This window comes from Canis lupus, chromosome 8 (assembly GCF_048164855.1).
Source record: "Canis lupus baileyi chromosome 8, mCanLup2.hap1, whole genome shotgun sequence".
NCBI classification, from domain to species: Eukaryota; Metazoa; Chordata; class Mammalia; order Carnivora; family Canidae; genus Canis; species Canis lupus.
In genome coordinates, this window is record NC_132845.1 from 76,456,005 (window position 1) to 76,477,597 (window position 21,593).

The following is a 21,593-nucleotide window of genomic DNA, read 5'->3' on the forward strand; positions in this document are numbered from 1 at the left end:
TGTTATAAAGTTTGGTGAGAATAACTGAAACAAAATTTCATATACAATGTGATTTCAAATATGTAAAAATATACATAAAAGTGAACAGTAAAAACGGCTAAGAGAAAATATACTTTAAGATTTCTGTAAGGTGGGGACGCCTCAGTGGCTCAGTAGTTGAGCATCTACCTTCGGCTCAGGGCATGATCCCAGGGTCCTTGGATCGAGTCCCACATCAGGCTCCCTGGAAAGAGCCTGCTTCTCCCTCTGCCTAAGTTTCTGCTATTCTCTCTGTGTCTCTCATGAATAAATAAATAAAATTAAAAAAAAAAAAGATTTCTGTAAGATGGAATGTAGGTTTTATTTTATTTTCTATATTTTTCTGATTTTTTACAAAGAATACGTGTTATTTTAATAATAAAAGTAGTTTTGACAAATGATTTGAATGATAAACTTGAAACAGCATCATCCACAAGTCTGAGTCTTTTCACTAAATATAAGATCACAAGTTTAAGCACTGATTATATTTTTTCACCAAAATGTGATAGCTTTTCCAATTGCTAACTGCATAATTCATCACCATGTACCCTACTTCACACTATTCTCAATGCTGACAATGTGCTTTTTCACCACTTACTTGTGGCTAGGCACTTCAGTAAGACTTATAGACACTCTCCTCCCACAACTCATTGTGTTCTAGCAGAACTCACTTCAGGGAACAATTATAGGAATTACCGAGAATTTCTCATCAGAAACCATGAATGCCCGAAGACAATGAAGCAATATCTTTGAAGTGCTGAAAGAAAGGCTATCAATCCATAATTCTACATGCAGCAAAAACAAAGAATGAAAGCAAAATACAGATATTCTCAGGCAAAGAGAATTCATTGCCTGCTCACCTGCTCTGAGACAAAATTTAAATAAAGGAAGTTAAAGCAGAAGGATACGGAAAGGATAGCATGCAGCCACAAAACAAAAGAAAGTTGGGATGACTAAATTAACACCAAACAATTGAATTCCTAAACAAGAACCCTTACCACAGATAATGAGGAACATTACATAATGATAAAAGGGCAGATTAACCAAGAAGAGTAAAGATCTCAACATATATGAGGCAAGAACTGATAGAACTAAGAAAGGCAAATCCACAATTAGAGTTGGAGTTTTCAACACTCCTCTCTAAGAAACAGAACAATGACACCAAAAATTAGCAAGGATATGAACACCAAGACAACTTCTCATCCAGGCTTGGGTTTATTGTTGGAGTTTTACTTGGGGCTAGGGAGAGGGAAACAGGAAAAGACATACAAAGGAAAGACAGAAGGACCCTTTTCATCAAGCTGAATTACAAAATCAGTGAGGGCAGGACTCTCTCACATCCCTAATACCTTCCACTGTCTCTAAGCACAGAGAATATTTGTCGAGTGACTGACCGAGGACAGCAGTGTCACATTTCCATTTCTGCTACTCCCTGTGGCATATAACTTGTGATTTTCCTATAATACCACTGTTACTTTAACAGTAACAAAGCCACATTCACAATGAAAAGTAAAAGTGCTGTATCATACATAACACAGGCTATACGAAATGCTATATATGACATATATGCTATATATTTACATACACTTATGGTAAATATATATATATATCTTTTCCAGACTGCAGTGGTAAAGGCAGGAAAATCTACTTTCAATTAAAATGACCAACAAACAGCCAAGTCCTCCTCCATCAGTATCCTTACACAATCATCTTTTCCTGGCTGAAAGAATTTCTACTTCCCAGCACTCCATTCAGATGACAGAGGTTTAGAAAATGAAGATGGCAAAGAAACAAAGCACTTGACAGAATGCTTGTCAGGCCCCTAATCTTTTTTATTTTTTTTAGGCCCCTAATCTTTCAAGCAAACACGTCTTGACACAGAACTGAGAAAAGAAAAAAAAAAAAAAAGAATAAATCACACTTCCTGTGCTTTTCTCAGCATTCGCATCTAAATTCATAGCTACAGGATGCAAGTTGCCATGAAGGTATTTAACACCCAACAAATCAGCAGCAAACCATGACCACTTCCTTATCAGTAGCCAATATCATCTGATTCAGGTACCTCTTGTTGCATAACACAGCACCCCAAAACTCAGTGGCTTAATACAATACGGATCTATCACTTTCTCTATTAATTTCGTGCGTCAGCTGTGTAGTTTAACCAGTCCCTATGGTGAGCACTGAAGTCACTCATGCGGCTGAACAAGAAAGAGTCTGGCTGGGGCTACACAAATAAGAAGACTCACTCAGATGTCTGACAGCTGATGCTGGCTGGGGAGGCTTGCTCATTCACTCCATTAGCCTAGACTGGCTTCTTTACAGACCAACAGCTGGATGCTCAAAGGAAACTGTCCAGAAGGACAAGCCTCAATATCTAAGCCTCTGCTTGCACTGTGCCTAATAGTCCATTAGCCCAAGTAGGGGACATAGCCAAGCCCAGAGTCCTGTGAGAGAGGACTACAAGAGTGTGAACCCTAGGAGTCATGGTTCATTGAGGGCTACCCAGTTAATAGACTCCTACATCATTTATACTGATTATGTTCACTCAAGCCTAAAGGCAAAAATTCCTCACATCATAATTTATTAGTTTTCAAAGAGTTTTCACACTCAATAGAACTGCTAATAGCTCTAGATCAATTTTTGGCTTATTATAACAAAATCCTTTTAATATATGGTGATTACTGTAGCTCTCTGGGTAGACAAGCAAATATACTGATTTTAGATATTTAATATATGTTTACTTAATATATGATCAGCATATTCTATGCTAAGTGATCTAGAGGAAAAATGAATGATTCTGACTTCATTGTATATATCTTTTTTTCTAAGATTTATTTGAGAAAGAGAGTGCACTTGCACAGTGGGGAGGGGCAGAGGGAGATGGTGAAAGATAATCTTAAGCAGATGCCCTGCTGAAAGAAGAGCTAGATATGGGGCTCGATCCTATGACCCTGAGATTAGAACCTAAGCCAAAATCAAGGTCAGACACTTAACTGACCGAGCCACCCAGGCACCTATGTATCTTTTTTATATAACCCTTAAGTAAAAAACTTAATAATAAATAAATGCTTATTAACCTATTCCAAAAAAAAACCCAAATTTTAAAAATTCTTCACATTGAAATATTTTAACAAATATCGAATTACTACCATAGTCACACAGATATACAACTTATTGCAAAGAACTTTAGAACACATATTTGGAATGAACACTTAATGAGGTGAATTCTACTGACAGAAGGAGCTATCATGAATCTTTTTCTCCTCTTAAAAACTACAGAGGACCCTAAAGAACTTTCATATTTTCATATATGTACTTTACGTCAATTAATATTTCCATAAAAATTTTTTTAAATACTTAAATTATTTTTATATTACTTCATTTAAGATAATAACAAGCCTATTACATGTTAACATAATAGCACGGTTTTATGAAAAAATAATTTTCAAGACAAAAAAGTATAAAACAGTTGGATACTTACATGTTTCTATATTGCAACTATTGTGATAAGTTGTTTTGGTTACACTATATAAACAAAATCCAGCCTCACACAGATATGCAGCTGGGAAAAAAGGAGTACTTTAACAGACTTTTCAGAAAAGTGTGAAGTTTCTATTTTGATACTATACCAAAAGTTCAAAAGTTTCATTAAAGATTAACTGCACTGGGGCACCTGGGTGGCTGTCGGTTAAGCTTCTGCCTCCAGTTCAGGTCACGATCCTAGGGCCCTGGGATCAAGCCCAACGTCAGGTTTCCTGCACTGTGGGGAGCGAGACTGTTTCTCCCTTTCCTCCCCCCTTGTGCTCTCTCTCGCTATCTCTGTCTCTGTCTCTCTCTCTAAAATAAATAAAATCTTAAAAAAAAAAAATAACTGCATTATGCGGGTGTCTAGGTGACTCAGTCAGTTACACATCTGTCTTTGGCTGAGATCATGATGATTCCAGAGTCCTGGGATCGAGCCCACATAAGCTCAGCAGGGAGTTTCTTTCTCCCTCTCACCGTTTTCTTATTTATTTATTTTTGTCAGTTACACTTAAGAATTACCTTGATAAAGGAGAAATTATAAATTTTTTTTTAAATCTCTACCTTTGAATACCTATCTTTTTTAATATTCTGTATGAAGAAATGGAAAGTATGCATAAAGCACTATTGTTGCATACCAAAGTATACAGTTGTCTTTAGGAAAGCATTTTTATAGTTAGGCTGCTGTGTTCATGTAATGCCATTTTAACATATAAAAACAAGGAAGAAAAAAAATTAAAAAATTAAAAAATAAAAACAAGGAAGTATGGTTATTCAGGCCTAACTGTAAAAACAAAAATAAAAAAAGAGTGACTGTACCTTGACTACCACTACAGTTTGGTTTACTGCCTTAATTCATTCTGAAGGGTCAGCTTTTTTAACCACGGTTGCTCCATTAGTTCAACTGTCCACATAACAAAAAAGATAAATAACATCACAGTATTATGATGAAAACAGTTTTGACCTCTGGGACCCCACAGGGTCTGCAGATCACGTTTTAAGAACCACCACCATAGGTTAATAGCAATAAATAATTATGCCAATATCAAAAATCAAGATTTTGTTGAAAGGGAAAAAAAGTGGTACAATTATAAAATCAAAGAGATTAACTGAAAAATAATGTTAAAATTGAAATGAGAGTTCAACCATTTTGGAAAACTATTCATAGTATCTACTAAAGCTCAAAACATGCTTAAGAAATTCCAGTCCAGGGTGTATACCCAAGAAAAATGAGTGTTATGGCTGAAGACTGCACGAGATTCACAGCACTGACTTCATATGAGCAAAACCAATAGCAGAAAACTAGAAACAATCCATGTGTTCATTCACAAGTGAATGAATAAATAGTGACCTATCTATACAACGGAATAGATTCAGCAAGAAATGAAGTATTAATTCACACAACCATGTGAAGAGCCTCAATAATTATGCCAAATGAATGAAGCTAGATCAAAAGGAGAACATAGTCCATAACTACATTAAATTCTAGAAGATATAAATTTATATAGTGACAGGTAGCAAATCAGTGGTTTCCTGGAGATAGGAGTAAAGAGATAGATGGATCACAAAGAAGCACAAAGAAATTTTGGGAGTGTTCATTATCTTGATTCTGATAATGGTTTTTCACCAGTACACACAATTGCCAAAATTCTTCAAATTATATACACTACATGCAATTTCTTATATGTCAATTACACTTAAATAATGTTGCAAATATTTTAACTAAAACAAAAGAGGAAGGAAGGGAGGGAGGGTAGACCCAGGAGTCAGCTAGAAAGTTCCCACCAGGCAAATTGTGAAAATCTAGGATCAATAAGGAAAATTATTGTGATGGGCTGAATTAATGAAAATGCATCACTACATTACCATATTCCAAAACAGAGAAGAAAATCTGTTACCATTTGAGGCATCTAGTAAAATAACATCAACTTTGAGAACTAGTAACTAAAGTGAATTGAGCATTTATCCTTCCTTGGCAAAAGGAACTATACTTCAGGGTAACCAAATATCCACAGTTAATAATAATAATAATAATAATAATAATAATAATAATAATAATAATAAAACTCTTTACAGAATGATGGCTAATAAACACAAAGGAAGAAGAGAATGGAAAATATTATTTTACAAAATCTAATTATGTATTGTCTCAGACAAGTACTATCAAATGGTGTTTAAAAAAAAGGCAACAGTAGCTTAATGGGTTGACTGGAGGCTGGATTTTTTAATTTATAATTCCACTAAAATTAACAATATTGTGTTATATTTGTTTCAGGTGTACACTACTGTGATTCAACAGTGATTATTTAGTGCTCATCACAATAAGTACTTTTTAATCCCTTTCTCCTATGTCACCCACCTCCCCTCTATCAACCAATTCTTTCTCTGTATTTAAGTGCCTGTTTTTTTGTTTGCCTCTTTCTTTGTCCATTTTGCTTCTTAAACTCCATATGCATGAAAACATCGCATTTGTCTTTAATTTACTTCACTTAGCATAATATCCTCTAGATCTATCCATGTTGTTGCAAATGGCAAGATTTCATTTTTTTATACCTGAGTAATATATTCCATTGTATATATACACCACACTCTTCTTTATCCATTCATCTGTGGCTGGACATTTGGGCTGCTTTCATAAATTTGGCTACTACAAGTAACACTACAATAAACATGGGGTGCATATATTTTTTTTAATTAGTGTTTTTGTATTCTTTTGGTAAATACCCAGTAGAGCAATTACTGACTAGATATGATAATTCTATTTTTAATATTTAGAGGAACCTCCATACTGTCTTCCACAGTGGTTGCACCACTTTGTATTCCTACCAACAGTGCAGGAAGGTTCCCTTTTTCTACATATCCTTGACAACGCCTGTTTCTTGTTTTTTATTTTAACCATTCAGATAGGTGTGAAATGAGGTCTCATTGTGGTTTTATTTCCCTGATGATGAGTGATGTTGAGCAACTTTTCATGTGTCTGTTGGCCATCTGTATGTCTTCTTTGCAGAAATGTCTGTTCATGTTTTCTGTCTAATTTTTAATTGGATTATTTGGGGGGGTTTTGGTGTTTAGTTATTTAAGTTCTTTATATATTTCGGATACTAACCTTTTATCAGATCTGACATTTGCAAATATCCTCTCCCATTTAGTAAGTTGTCTTTTCGTGTTGTTGATTGCCTCCTTTGCTATGCAGAAACTTTTTATTTTGATGTCAATGGTTTATTTTTCCTCAATGGTTTATTTTTCCTTTTGTTTCCCTTGCTCAGGAGACCTATCTGGAAAGATGTTGCTATAGCCAATGTCCAAGAAATTAACTGCCTGAGCTCTCCTCTGGGATTTTTATAGTTTTAGGTCTCACATTTAGGTCTTTAATCCATTTTGAGTTTACTTTTGTGTGTGGTATAAGAAAGTAGTCCAGTTTCATTCTTTTGCATGTAGCTGTCCTGTTTTCCCAACACCATTTGCTGACGAGACTTTTTCCCATTGCCTATTCTTGCATCCTTTGTTGAAGATTAACTGACCATATAATCATGGGTTTATTTCGGGGCTTTCTATTCTGTTCCATTGATCCATGTGTCTATTTTTGTGGCAATTGCAAACTGTTTTGATAGAGTAGGTCTTGAAATCTGGGATTGTGATACCTCCAGCTCTCTTTTTCTTTTTCAAGATTCCTTTGCCTATTCAGTGTCTTTTGTGGTTTCATACATATTTTAAGATTTGTCCTAGTTCTGTGAAAAATGCTGTTGGTACTTTGATAGGGATTAAATCTGCAGATAAAATCTGTAGATTTCTTTGGGTAGTATGAACATTTTAATAATATTCATTTTCCCAACATATGAGCAAAAAATATCTTTCCATTTGTTTGTGTTATCTTCAATTTATTTCATCAATGTTTTATAGTTTTCAGAATATAGGTTTTTTACCTCCTCAGTAAAGCTTATTCCTGGGTATTTTATTATTTTTGATACAACTGTAAATAGGATTGTCTTCTTAATTTCTCTGCTACTTCATTATTATATAGAACTGGATGTTTTATTAATGTCAAAGTAAAGTTCTAGCAGCAAGGAGAAAAACATAACATGACCAAAAAAGAGAACAGACTGTCATTATCCTGTTTCAATGGTCAATATTAGCATTAATGGTGGGTCAACGAGATATCAAGTCTACTGATGTAATACAGCATACATCAATGAATGCAATCACTTTGAGCTACATTTATAATACAAAAGTGTTAAATATCAATCAAGCCTTCCAATGTAACTTCTTCTTTACAAGAAAATATAGAGAATAAAGAAATATGTCCATCAGACAAACTAACTTAACCAAAGACTGTAATAACAGTTGAAGAACACGATATAATAACAAAAGGGTCTACCTAACAAGGTATAAATATTTATGCTCCTAACTTAGGAGCAGCCAAATACATAAACCAATTAATAACAAAATTAAAGAAACTCATTGATAATAATACAATAATAGTAGAGGACTTTAACTGAGTAGAGGTCATTCACAGCAATGGACAGATCAAGCAAGCTAAAGATCAACAAGGAAACAAGGGCTTTGAATGACACACTGTACCAGGGACTTAACAGACATATTCAGAACTTTTCATCCTAAAGCAGCAGAATACACATTCTTCTCAAGTGCACATGGAACACTCTCCAGAGTAGATCACATACTGGGTCACAAATCAGTTTTCAACTGGTACAAAAGATTGAGATCATACCATGCGTATTTTTAGACCACAATGCTATAAACTTGAAGTCAACCACAAGAAAAAATTTGGAAGGATCACCAATACATGGAGGTTAAAGAACATCCTACTGAATAATGAATAGGCCAACCAGGAAATTAAAGAAGAATCTAAAAAAATACATGGAAACAAATGAAAATGAAAACATGACAGTTCAAAATCTTTGGGATGCAGCAAAGGCAATCCTAAGAGGGAAGAATATAGCAATACAAGTCTTTCTCAAGAAACAAGAAAAGTCTTAAATACACAGAAGTCTTAAATACCTTACACCTAAAAGAGCTGGGAAAAGAACAGCAAATAAAGCCTAAATCCAGCAGGAGAAGAGAAATAATAAAGATGAGAATAGAAATCAATAATGTAGAAATTAAAAAAAAAAGAAAACAGTAGAAAAGATCAATGAAACTAGGAGCTGGTTCTCTGAAAGAATTAATTAGATAAACCCCTAGAACAAGATTTACCAAAAAAAAAAAAGAGAAGGGACCCAAATAAATAAAATCACGAATGAAAAAGGGAAGATCATAATCAATGTCAAAGAAATACAAACAATTCCAAGAGAATACTGTGAACAATTATATGCCAACACATTAGGCAATCTGGAAGAAATGAATAAATTCAGTCAAGAAATGGCAGAAGAGGGCAGACCGGGTGGTTCAGCGATTTAACACCACCTTTGGCCCGGGGTGTGATCCTGGAGACCCTGGATCGAGTCCCACTTCGGGCTCCCTGCATGGAGCCTGCTTCTCCCTCTGCCTGTGTCTCTGCTTCTCTCTCTCTGTCTCTAATAAACAAATCTTTTAAAAAAAAAAAAAGAAAGAAAAGAAAAAGAAATGGCAGAAGAGATGAACAGACATTTCTCCAAAGACAGGCAAATGGCCAACAGACACATGAAAACATGCTCAATGTCACCTGGCATCAGGGAAATACAAATCAAACTACAAAGAAATGCCACCTCATATCAATCAGAATGGTGAAAATTAACTCAGGAAACCATAGATGTTGGTGAAGATGTGGTGAAAGGGGAACCCTCTTACAATATTGGTGGGAGGGCAAACTGGTGCAGCCACATTGGAAAACAGCATGGAGTTTCCTCAGAAAGTTAAAAATAGAGCTATTCTATGACTAGCAATTGTACTACTAGGTATTTATCCAAAGAATACAAAAATTCTGATTCAAAGGGGCATATGCACCCCAATGTTTACAGCAGCTATGTCCACAGAGCCAATACTATGGAAAGAGCCCAGATGTTCATCAACAGATGAATAAAGATGTATATACACACAATGGAATATTATACAGCCATCAAAAAGAATGAAATTTTACCATTTGCAATGACATGGGTGGAACTAGAGGGTATTAAGCTTACTGAAATGCCAGAGAAAGACAGATACTACATATGATTTCACTCGTATGTTGAGTTGAAGAAACAAAATAGATGAATATAGGGGAAGGGAGGGAAAAGTAAAATAATATGAAAACAGAGAGGGAGGCAAACCATAAGAGACCCTTAAATCTAGGAAACAAACTGAGGGTTCCTAGAGGGGAGGTGGGATATTGTGCAAAGCTGGCCTCATTAAACAAATCAGTATCATTTTTTTTTAATTACTAGACTTAACAGACATAACCAGGTGAAATGTGAGATTAATCAGTTTTAATGGTCATTTGTAGGCTAATTCAGGAAATACAAGTATGTTCTGGGTATTAGATGAGATGAAGATTTACTGTAAACTAGAGATTCTTGTCCAGAAAAAAGACAGGTTATAAAACAGTCTGATCTCTCTATATATACAGTATGATACCATTCAGGTTAAAATGAATATATATACATGGAAAGCTCAAGTATTATGGTGTTAGTGCTGAGGCTATAATGGAAATATATTTTACTTTCTTTTTATTTCTCCCAATTTTCTCATTTTCTACAATGCATGGATAGTGTTTCTATAATAATAAATGATTACTCTTGAAATGAATCTGAACATGCATTTCATTGGGGCATTAGGGCCTTATGCTTAACATCTGTGTTGATTTAAAAACTGATAAATGCTTTCAGAGAGATGCAAAAAACCATCCAAAACTTTGTTTTGGAACCAAGAGTAGTCAAAGTTACTCGTTACAGGAAACAAGAAAAGCTGCTTTTCTTTAGGTAGTTATGAAAGATGAACAAAAAGTCTAGAACTGCACTATCCAATAGAGTAGCTACTAGCCATGTGTGGCCATTTAAGCTTAAATGAATTAAAATTAAATAAAATCTAAGATTCAATTTTTTAGTCACACCAGCCACATTTCAAGTGTTCAAAAGCCATACGTGACTAGCAGCTGTATTACTTACATGGTCAGGCAGGTATGAGGTTAGATATCAAGAATTAGGTGTTAGGTATGTGGTTAGTATATCACACTGTATAGTGCAGATACAGGACATTGCCATCACTCCACAATGTCCCACTGGAGAGAGCTAAAGAGGTGGATGTAGGTGTGTCTCCTCTCATCACCACCACCAGTACACCACTCACTCCATCGCTGCCTTCCATCCCTGGAACACCAACACCAGTTTATAGGTTCCCAAGGGGAAAATGCTTCCACCAGATTCCAGGGAAGCTGTGTGAATGGTCAATTCTCCATGGTGGTTCTGTACCTCTTATTTCAGCTTTGGTTCCAGGCTATGTATTCAAGTATGTCTGTAGAGCAAACAGCCTTAGAGTATCTCCCTCCAGGGTAGAAGGCAGATTTGTTTCCTGTCCAGCATCACAAAGACAATGTCTAACCACCTCCTCCCACCCCACCCCACCCCACACACCCCCAGCTAAAGGCTGGGCAGGTTTGCAAACAACCCTCTTATAAGGCCAGAGATTTCCTAACTTGAGGTTCCAGCTATAAGGTAAATCCACTGTGCATCCAGCATTCCCTGGGGCCCGCTTCCACATTACTTTCATAGCACTTGGGGGACACAGGAACCAATGTGAATATGACATTCAAGCTGCCTGCTGTGCTTTGCCTTTGACCCAGAAGCTCTGTGTCCTCTGCCATCATCTATGAAACTCTGTGAGACTAACTTACTAGTTTATAAGTAAAACAGAGTAGCATACTCCCCACAGTTTTTAAAAGTTAATACCATCACCTGGCTCCTTTGAGCTCCTCATGCCACAGAAACAAGAATTTTGTCAGGAACTAAGGGAATCTCTGGGGCATCTCTTAGGACTCATGAACAACAGGCAAAAGTTAAGGGCAGAGTGCAGGAGGGCCCCCTACTGACTCAACTCTTCACTGTCAGACTAGATCACCCGCCTGGTAAGGAATCATCATAACAGGCATTTACTGAGCACAAAGGAAATGTGACCTGCCTGGTAGAAGAAAGTTATAAATACCAACTACAACCGGATAACCAGGTGCAAACAAGGGTAGTTCTATATTATCTTTCCTCTCTCTCCTCCAACTACTTACATAGATAAGTAACCTTCTAATCTCATCCTCAGGTACAGGATTTTTAAAGGAATGGAGTGAATGAATATCGCCACCCCCCACCCCCGCCGCATGAGTAGTGGCTGTAACAGATTAAGCAGAAGCAAATGTTTTGTTTATATTATTGTTTGTAAAAATAACTATTGGTATAAAGGTGTATACAGATGCTGAATATCCAGAGAGGTAGACTGTGCTGTGAATACTTGGTCTAAGCAGGGGCTAGAAGCCCCGGCATCACACTTCTCAGACTCCCTGTCTGAATGAACTCCACCAAGGAGAGGCACTTATGCAAGATTTAGAATACAAAAAAGGAGAGACTATGATTCCTCTGTGGCAGCAGCTGACAGACACAAGGGCATACAGCAAACTTCGAGTCTGCAGCAGCTTCCAAGCGGGCTCCTGGGAAACATTCACTTTAATGCAGCAGCAGCTCAGGTCACTCGAAGCAGTGTCTTGTGAGGCCAGCGCTTTTCAATTTCCTTAAAGCCAGAAGCAGTTCTCTCTGACTTTCACTACCGCAGGCCCTTCAATGGCTTTGTAAGCATTTAGTTAATTTACTTTATTAAATCCACTCTTGCTAAAATACCCAGGGTAGTTTCTGTTTTCCTGACACAGATGGGTAGGATTTAGTCAGGTGAAGATTACAGCGGGGAAGAGAAGCAGTGCACAATATATGGAGGTAGCAAGAGAAAAAAAAGTTGAACAAGTGCATCAGAGCTATACTATGCAGGCTCTTTCTTGGGTCCAGGACTTCATTCTACTAATTCTCCCACCCAACAAATGTTTACCTAGCAATTATTACACGCCAGGCTCTATTCTTATATTCGGAAGAAAAACAAAGAAAACAGCCTAAGCAGGTTGGCGTGGGACTGAGAGGGGAAGGATCAGAAGCAAAGGTCTGATCTAGTAAATGATAGTAAGTGGTCCTGGGAAATTGCAAGCAGCTCAAGCCACTCTGCCGGAAGCTCTCTGATCAGAGAACTAAGAGAGTAGACAGAGACCACAGAGCTAGGGAGGAGCTTGGGCTCAGGGCATTGAGGGAATAGCAAGAAGGCTGGCATGGCTGGACTGAAGCGCTGAACATCACAAAGGGCTTTGGAGGCAAGAGGAAGGACGTCGGCTTTTATTCTGAGTGAGATGGGAACCCCTGGAAGTTCAAGTAAAACAGTGACACGATCTCATCTATTGGGCTGCTGTGCAAAGAAAAGCCAAGAGAGGGAGGGACCAGGAAAAGCACTTAGATCACTGAAATAATATTAGGAACATATGTCAATGACATGGACCAAGGCATAGCAGCCTAAGTGGTGAAAAGCAGTCACATTCTAGATATATTCAAAAAGAAAATTTGCTTGGGAACAAAATGTGGAGAGAGGAGAAAAAACAGAACAGGAGAGTAAGAGGAGACGCCCAGGTTTTTGGCCTGAGCCAATCATAGAGTTGCCATTAACTGACAGTATAGGGTGAAGTTAACAGATTCGGCCGAAAAACTCAGGAATTCAGTTTTTGACGTTAAGTTCAAGATTCTTATTACACATCCAAATTGGTGTGTTGAGTAAGAAGTAATGGAGAGGGATCCCTGGGTGGCACAGCGGTTTAGTGCCTGCCTTTGGCTCAGGGCGCGATCCTGGAGACCCAGGATCGAATCCCATGTCGGGCTCCCAGTGCCTGGAGCCTGCTTCTCCCTCTGCCTGTGTCTCTACCTCTCTCTCTCTCTCTCTCTCTCTGTGTGTGTGTTTGTGTGTGACTATCGTAAATATATAAAAATAAAAAAAAAAAAAAGAAGTAATGGAGAGCCACTATAAGCTTCTGAGAAGAGAGTAGCTGGAAGAGAAGTATACTTCAGAGACTAAGCTAGTTAATGTCAGATAAATTGGGCAGGGGAGGCAGAGTAAGGGGTACACCGGCAGCTGGCACTAGAGGGGGAGAAAACTAGCGGCAGTGTTCAAAAGGACAACCTGAACTTTGGAGGGAGGCAATGAAAACGGACCAGGACAGAGGCTCTCAATAGGCTGAACACCACCCAATGGATGTATGGAAATCTGTGGAAATATTTTTGTAATTGAGATGGTTGGAAGGCAACCAACTACTAGCAATACACAGGTGGGGTCAATGGTGTTACATCTCCAGCAATGCTTAGGGTAAATCCCATGCCAAAAAAAAAAAAGGTCTCTACTTCCTTTCAAATGACTCACCAGACCTCCATAGTTGTGAAAAATCTAATTACAATGATCTGAACCTAGATTCCAACTTCATTTTGCTAATTTTCTGTACAAGTTTAGCATATGCTGAATTTTCCAGGAAAGCAGCTACCATGTAGAGTAAGAGAACACGCTCTTTTATGCATAACTTTCTCCAAGAAAGTGTCATCATTTTGAAAAACAGAAATAATGTTGTTTTCTAGTATTAAGTCACCAGCAAGATATCTGTATCTGTGTTACATGGTATGACCTACAAACACATTACAGGAGGGATTCAATGTGCTTTTGGTAGACTTAAATATTAAGTTAATAGACATAAAATGGAGAATTCTTATGAGTCAAAGCTGTTTTAAAATTATTAATCATTCTATATATTGTTAATTTTTATAGTATAAGGGCAAGGTATCTAGCAATTAATTTTTTGAAATTGAACTTGTTTTTGTTTTTTTTTTTGTTTTTTTTTGGAGGGGGTGTGGGGTTGCCTGCCATTTTAAAATCTTACTCTGAGATTGTCACCAGAGGTCCAGCACACCTCTCTTGGCCACTCTTAGTACCATTTCTGCTTCTAACCCATCCTCTGTTCCTACTGTCACTTAAAGGGTATAGTCACCAAGGTTTTGAGACAGAACGTGAACCTCAACAAGATGTAGAATTTCAAGGCAGGAATTTTCTATGACTATTCATCTCTATTCTTCCCAAGTTACAACATGGGAAATTTTTCTTTCTTAACACTTATAAACAAGACAGGACTCATTTGCCAGTACATTTTAACTTCTCCTTTTTCTAATTTGATAGTCCGTAATTGGTTAGTATGTTAGCCCCCTACTTCAATTAGGGTTATTTCCCTCTTTCTGTTATTATACCTAAATAAGCCTGGCTTATTTATTACTTCTTGTACGGAATAACCCCTAATCTATTCCTCTCTCAACTATAAACTTGTCCATTATAAGCAGGTGTGAGCAGTTCCTATTTCACTACCTTCCAATGCAGCAGTGCCTAAGCACTTTGTACAGAAATACAAACTATCTTAATATAAAAAAATCCTTTTTTTCTCTCACAGCTAGAGCAGAACACAGGCTTTTTAAATTATATATGTGAAATTATATTTATAAATCTGTGAATTTAACCCAGCAATAGTAAAAGGGATATTATAAAACACTGGCTAGGGGATCACTGTGTGGCTCAGCGGTTTAGCGCCTGCCTTTGACCCAGGATCAAGTCCCACATCAGGCTCCCAGCATGGAGCCTGCTTCTCCCTCTGCCTGTGTCTCTGCCTCTCTCTCTATCATAAATAAATAAATAAATCTTTAAAAAAAAAACACTGGCTGTAAGCATAAGGCATCAAGTCTGACATTACTGAAAATCACTGGATTTTAAGAGACAGATACTAGATGCTAAAAGGGTTTAAAAAAAAAAAGTTGAGCACAAGAGTACGCTGAATGAGAGAAGGTGCTGGAAGTGTCATTAGAATGTTCACGCCCCTGAGGGTGAAGGCAGAAAAAACGGCGGTGAAAAAAGGAGGGAGAGATTCTCAAATATTCATAAACAATAGCAACAGGACTATTCTTCAGATGCTATTGAAAGAACACTCAGAGAAATGCTGAGAAGATAGGATATTCTGAAAACAGCAAGGGCTGGAGAAGTGGGCTCCCTGTGAAGGAGGGCCATCAAAGGCACTGAGGCACCAAACCAAAGTCAGCTGTGGATTATGGCATTGAGGGAGAAAGAGGAAGACCAAAGATTCTTTCCTTGCCAGATATGAGAAGAGGCAGGACACACAGAAATTAAGGGTAGAAAGACTGACATTAGGAAGTAGTAGTGATGGGGGAACAGAGGGCTAGCTGAGGACAAAGCACAAGCATGGGGCAGCACAAGTCCTTGAAACAAGCAGAGGGACATTCCTGTAGGGACTCAACTACCTCACTGTTCATACTTTGCTAAGGGCAAAAGGCAATCTTAGCCTGACCCCCAGGTTCCTGTAAGTCTACTGTAACATATAAACCCCCTTTAGAAACTTCTTTTATCTCTAAACCCCCCAAGATACGTGTTGGCAATCATCCTCCAAGCACATGGCCCACCAATAAACATCAGAAGGGTCTCATGACTAAGGTTTTATTAGATAGTAATAAATGACCTTTTCTCAACAATAAATAGCTAACCTCCTCAAGGTCCTGGAAACCTAGTTTCCAAAATTCCTTAGATAGTACACTCTGAGGATGCCTGGGTGGCTCAGCAGTTGAGCAGTTCAGCTCAGGTTGAGCGGCTGCCTTCGGCTCAGGGCATGATCCTGGTAGGGGATTGAGTCCCACATCGGGCTCCCTGCATGGAGCCTGCTTCTCCCTCTGCCTGTGTCTCTCTGCCTTCTCTCTGTGTCTCTCATGAATAAATAAATTCTTTAAAAAAAAAAAAAAAAAAGTACGCTATCTCCAAACCCCTCCCAACTCCCAGGTATATAATCAGCCACCCCCACAGGCCCTGGGCAGCAGCTCTTCCTGCCCACAGGTTCTGTTCCCGGGCTTTAATAAAACCACCAATCTACACCAAAGACATCTCAAGAATTCTTTCTTGGTCATCGGCTCCAGACCTTACCTATATACCTATATTCCAAAACTTCATCAGGAGTGTGAACTGAGGGTAGAAACTTTTAAGAACAGGAATAAGGAACATAAGAAAGTCAAGCATGCCTGGAGATGAAAGTTGGTTTTATTTAGAATGGCCATTTGGTTATTTGAGCTAACCAAAACCACAATTAAGAATAACTCTTTGTAAAAAAAAAAAAAAAAAAAAAAAAAGAATAACTCTTTGTGGGGAACACCTTCTGTGGGACAGGACAGGTTGGGAAAAGGCCTAGAAGATGGCAGTGGAGGGCCTAGAACACCAGGAGCCAAGTTACCGGAAGCCTGGCTCCTGGTGACACAGCTGCCACAGGAGAGTCAAACCACACACATGATAAAGAACCAGCATCCAGGGGATCGCTGGGTGGCTCAGCAGTTTAGCGCCTGCCTTTGGCCCAGGGCGTGATCCTGGAGACCAGGGATCAAGTCCCACATCGGGGTCCCTGCATGGAACCTGCTTCTCCCTCTCCCTGTGTCTCTGCCTCTCTCTCTGTCTCTCATGAATGAATGAATGAATGAATAAATAAATAAATAAATAAATAAATAAATAAATAAATCTTTTAAAAAAAGAAGAACCAGCATCCAGAACACATAAACAACTCTTATAACTCACCAGTATAAAGTCAAATAACCCAATGTTAAAGGCCAAGGATCTGAATAGACATTTCTCCAAAGAAGATTCACAAATGGCCAGTAAGTACATGTAAACGGAGTCAACAATGTTTGTCATTAAGGGAAATGCAAATGTAAATCAAAATCACTATAAAATAACCATTTGACACCCACTAGGATGGCTATAAAAAAAAGATGGAAAACAACAAATGTTATTAGCAGGTTGTGAAGAAACTGGGACCCTGGTACACTGCAGGTAGGAACATAAAATATAATAGTACAGCCACTTTGGAAAACGGTTTTGCAATCCCTCAAATGATTTAAACATAGTTACCAGGACCCTCAAATTCCACTCATAGGTACATAACCAAAGCACATAAAAACATGTCCACATGAACATTTATACATATAATGATGTTCATAGAAGTATCATTCATAATATCCTGATGGACAAGAACAAAATAGAATATATCTACACGTAGAATGGGGAATATCTGGGATGCCTCAGTGGCTCAGCAGTTGAGTATCTGCCTTTGACTCAGGGCGCGATGCATGGGTCCAGAATCGAGTCTCACATCAGGCTCCCTGCATGGAACCTGCTTCTGCCTCTGCCTGTGTCTCTGCTTCTCTCTGTGTGTCTCTCATGAATAAATAAAATCTTTAAAAAAAAAAAAAAAGGGATATCTACACATATCTACACATAAAAAGGAATGTAATATTAACATATATCACATGGATGTACCTTGAAAACATGCTAAATGAGAGAAGCTAGACACAAAAAGCCACATAATGCATGAACATCCCCGTTAGGGGAATTTATAGAGGTAGTAAGTAGATTAATGGTGGTTTATGGCAGGGAGAAGAAGGAAGAATGAAGATTCACTGTTAATGGGTACATGACTTCTTTCACGGGAACAAAAATATTATAAACTCAGACTGTGATAGTTTGCACAGCCCTATGAATATATTAAAACTCATTCAACTATACATTTTAAATGTGGGAGCTGTAGGATAGGTAAATTATATTTCAATAAAGCTATTTAAAAATACCATCTTGGCATGCGTGGGTGGTTCAGTCGGTGAAGCATCTGCCTTCAACTCAGGTCATGATCCGTGGCTCCTGGGATTGAGCCAGGGCATCAACCTCAGCAGGGAGCCTGCTTCTTCCTCTGCCTCTCCCCCAACTTGTGCTTTCTCTCTCTCTCTCAAATAAATAAAATAAAAATACCATCTTATTTGTACCCATGGGATTTTAATTTATGGAAGTGACGGAGTGGCAGCCAACCTGGAGAGGTCAATGCCAACAAAAGAAGAATATACTACCTACATTTCCCAAGACAAGGGGACACCCACACCACACAGGGTGACAGAGGAGCAGCAGGATTGTTCAGGAGGCAAAAAGAAGAGCAAGGGGAAAACCTAGGCCAGATATTTTATTGAAGTCTCTGCAGGAAAGGCAAGGCAAGACAGGGTAAACAATGGGATTGGCTTGTTTGAATAATTCAAACTATAGCACGTTCTTTTTTTTTTTTTTTTTTTTTTTAATTTTTATTTATGATAGTCACAGAGAGAGAGAGAGAGAGGCAGAGACACAGGCAGAGGGAGAAGCAGGCTCCATGCCCTGGGAGCCCGACGTGGGATTCGATCCCGGGTCTCCAGGATCGCGCCCTGGGCCAAAGGCATGCGCTAAACCGCTGCGCCACCCAGGGATCCCTATAGCACGTTCTTTAGTCGTCTGGTACCTGGCCCTGGGATAATGTAGAGCACGGAAAATATTGGCATGGTGTGTGAGTTAGATAAGGAGGTAACTGAAGGCTGCAGATTCAGGATTGGTTGATTAGTATATGAAAGGTATATTCTAGGCAAGCTGTTATCTTTAGGAATTAGCTAGCCCTGGGAGGGATGATTTCTTCTCAGGTCTGTAAGGCCCCCAAAAGCCAGAGCATCAAGAATACAGAAGATAAGAAAATATAGTTAATATAACTGGCCCTGTGATGAATGGATGCCAAATAGACAAATACAGAATCTAAGGAAACAAAACAAATATATACAACAGAAAATCACAGGCTGATTCTAAAATCTATATGGAAATGCAAAGGACCCAGAAAAGCGGAAACTATCTTGTAAATTTAAAAAACCAAGACAGAGGGCAGCCCCGGTGGCGCAGTGGTTTAGCGCTGCCTGTAGCCCGGGATGTGATCCTGGAGACCCAGAATCGAGTCCCGCGTCGGGCTTCCTGCATGGAGCCTGCTTCCCCCTCTGCCTGTGTCTCTGCCTCTGTCTTGCTCTCTCTGAATAAATAAATAAATAAATCTTAAAAAAAAAAAAAAAAAAAAAAACCAAGACAGAGAACTTATACTGCAAAACTTTAGACTTATTACAAAGCTACAGTTATCAAGACAATGTGATATTGGCATAAGGACAGACAAATAGAACAGAATAAGGAGTCCTAAAACGGGCCTACTCATAGACAGATGACTGATATTTTACAAAGGCCTAAAGTAATTCAAAGATAAAAGAAAATTCTTTTCAACAAAAGGTGCTAAAAGACCTGAATATCCACATGGGGGACAAGGGAAGGAATGAATATTGACCTTTATCTCACACCATTCATAAAAATCAATTCAAGATGAAATCAAAGACCTAAACATAGTAGTTAAAACTATAAATGAAGCTTCCAGAAAAAAAAAAAAAAAAACACAGAGTATCTTTGTGACCTTCAAGTCGGCAAAGATCTCTTAATATAAATTAATTAATTAATTAAATAACACTAAACAAACCAAAAAAAAAAAAAAAACTAAAAAGAACAAAATGCACTAACCATTAAAAAGAAAAAGATAACTGGACTTCACTCAAATTTAAAACTTCAAAAGATACCATCAAGGAAATGAAAAAAGGAAGCCACACATTAGGAGAAAATATTCACAATGCATATTGGGCAAAAGACTCATTTCAACAAGATAGGAGGAACTCCTACAAATCAACAATATAAAGTCAAACAACCTAATTTGGGCAATATACATTTCACAAATAGAACCGCCAATGTGCACATGAAAAGACGTACCTCATCATCAGTAGTCATCAACAAAATTCAAGTTTAAACCACAATACCACATGGCACTCACTAGAACGGCTAAAATTAAAAAGACTTTCAATACCACAGGATGGTGAGACAATGTTCCAACAGGAACTTTCAAAAATTGTCAATCCAAGTATAAAATAGTGCAGCCACACTGAAAATAGATAGGGAGTTTCTTACAAGGGCAAAATATATACCTACCTAGCAATTCCCACTTCGGGATGTACCTAAACAAACTGAAGTATATGTTCATAACACAGTGTTGTATAAGAAGGTTCATGGAAGTTTTATTTGTAATAGCCAAAAACTAAAAGCAACCCACTGTCTATCAACAGATTAAAAACTGTGGTACGCTCACACTATTATATAGTACTCTGCAATAAAAATAAATAAATTACTGATACATACTACAACATGGACGAATCTCAGAAACATTATGCTGAGTTTAAGAATCCACTTGCAAAAAAATACACATTATGATTCCATTCATATGAAATTCTAGAACAGGCAAAACTAACCTAGTGATGGCAACTAGAACTGTTTCCTGGCTCTGAGGGAGAGGCTACTGGCTAGAAATGGACGCAAATGAACTTACCAGGATGAGGAAAATGGCCGACACATTTCTTAATTTGCGTGGTGGAGAAAAGGTTTTTATTACATCCATCAATATATGCTGAATTTGTTTAACAGATTCACTCAAAATCATTACATTACATGTAAATTGTACCTTTAAATGGTAAAATTCATTGGCTGCATATCACAGCCATACAAAAGTTGCATAAAACAGAAACAACATTTAAATAAAATAAATACCTTTGTCCATCTGCAAAGCTTCACCCCAGAGTGGCTCCCAATCAACTGATAACCTGAACAGAAAAACAAGGAACACAAAATTGAATTGATTCAAAACCTCATATAAAAGGTGATTTTAAAACTTTAACAAAATCATTTTTTTCCTTAAATAATGGCAGGCAACAACCCAGTGGCAGAAAACATTAAAAGTTTAATTCACCAGGATGATAAAACATCCTAAAATGTATATGCATCTAATGACACAGATTGAAAATATATAAAGAAACAATAGGCTAATCCAAAATTACAGAGTAAGATTTTAACATCTTTCAGTATCTAACAGATCCCACAAAAACTCAATAGAGCTCTAAAACCTATGCAACACAGGAAACATGATCAAGAACACACAGTGCTGCATTCAACAACTACAGAATGTACATGCTTTTGGAGGACCCAAGGAAACTTTGTAAAAATAAGCCAAATGCTGGGCCATAAAGCAAAAAAAAAAAAAAAGCAAGTAACAATATACTTCAAATGAACAACTGGGGAAC

At 37.8% G+C, this 21,593-nt stretch overlaps 1 protein-coding gene across 5 annotated transcripts in view; it reads right to left on the bottom strand.

Moving 5' to 3' along the window:
• Window positions 1–21,593, bottom strand: part of LOC140639123 (S-adenosyl-L-methionine-dependent tRNA 4-demethylwyosine synthase TYW1) — a 239,312-nt gene that overhangs the window by 182,057 nt on the left and 35,662 nt on the right. For all 5 annotated transcript variants that reach the window (XM_072837582.1, XM_072837579.1, XM_072837583.1 and 2 more), the window contains one exon: window positions 21,064–21,116. In XM_072837582.1, coding sequence (XP_072693683.1) covers window positions 21,064–21,116 — 53 coding nt within the window. The remainder of the gene's footprint in view (window positions 1–21,063; window positions 21,117–21,593) is intronic.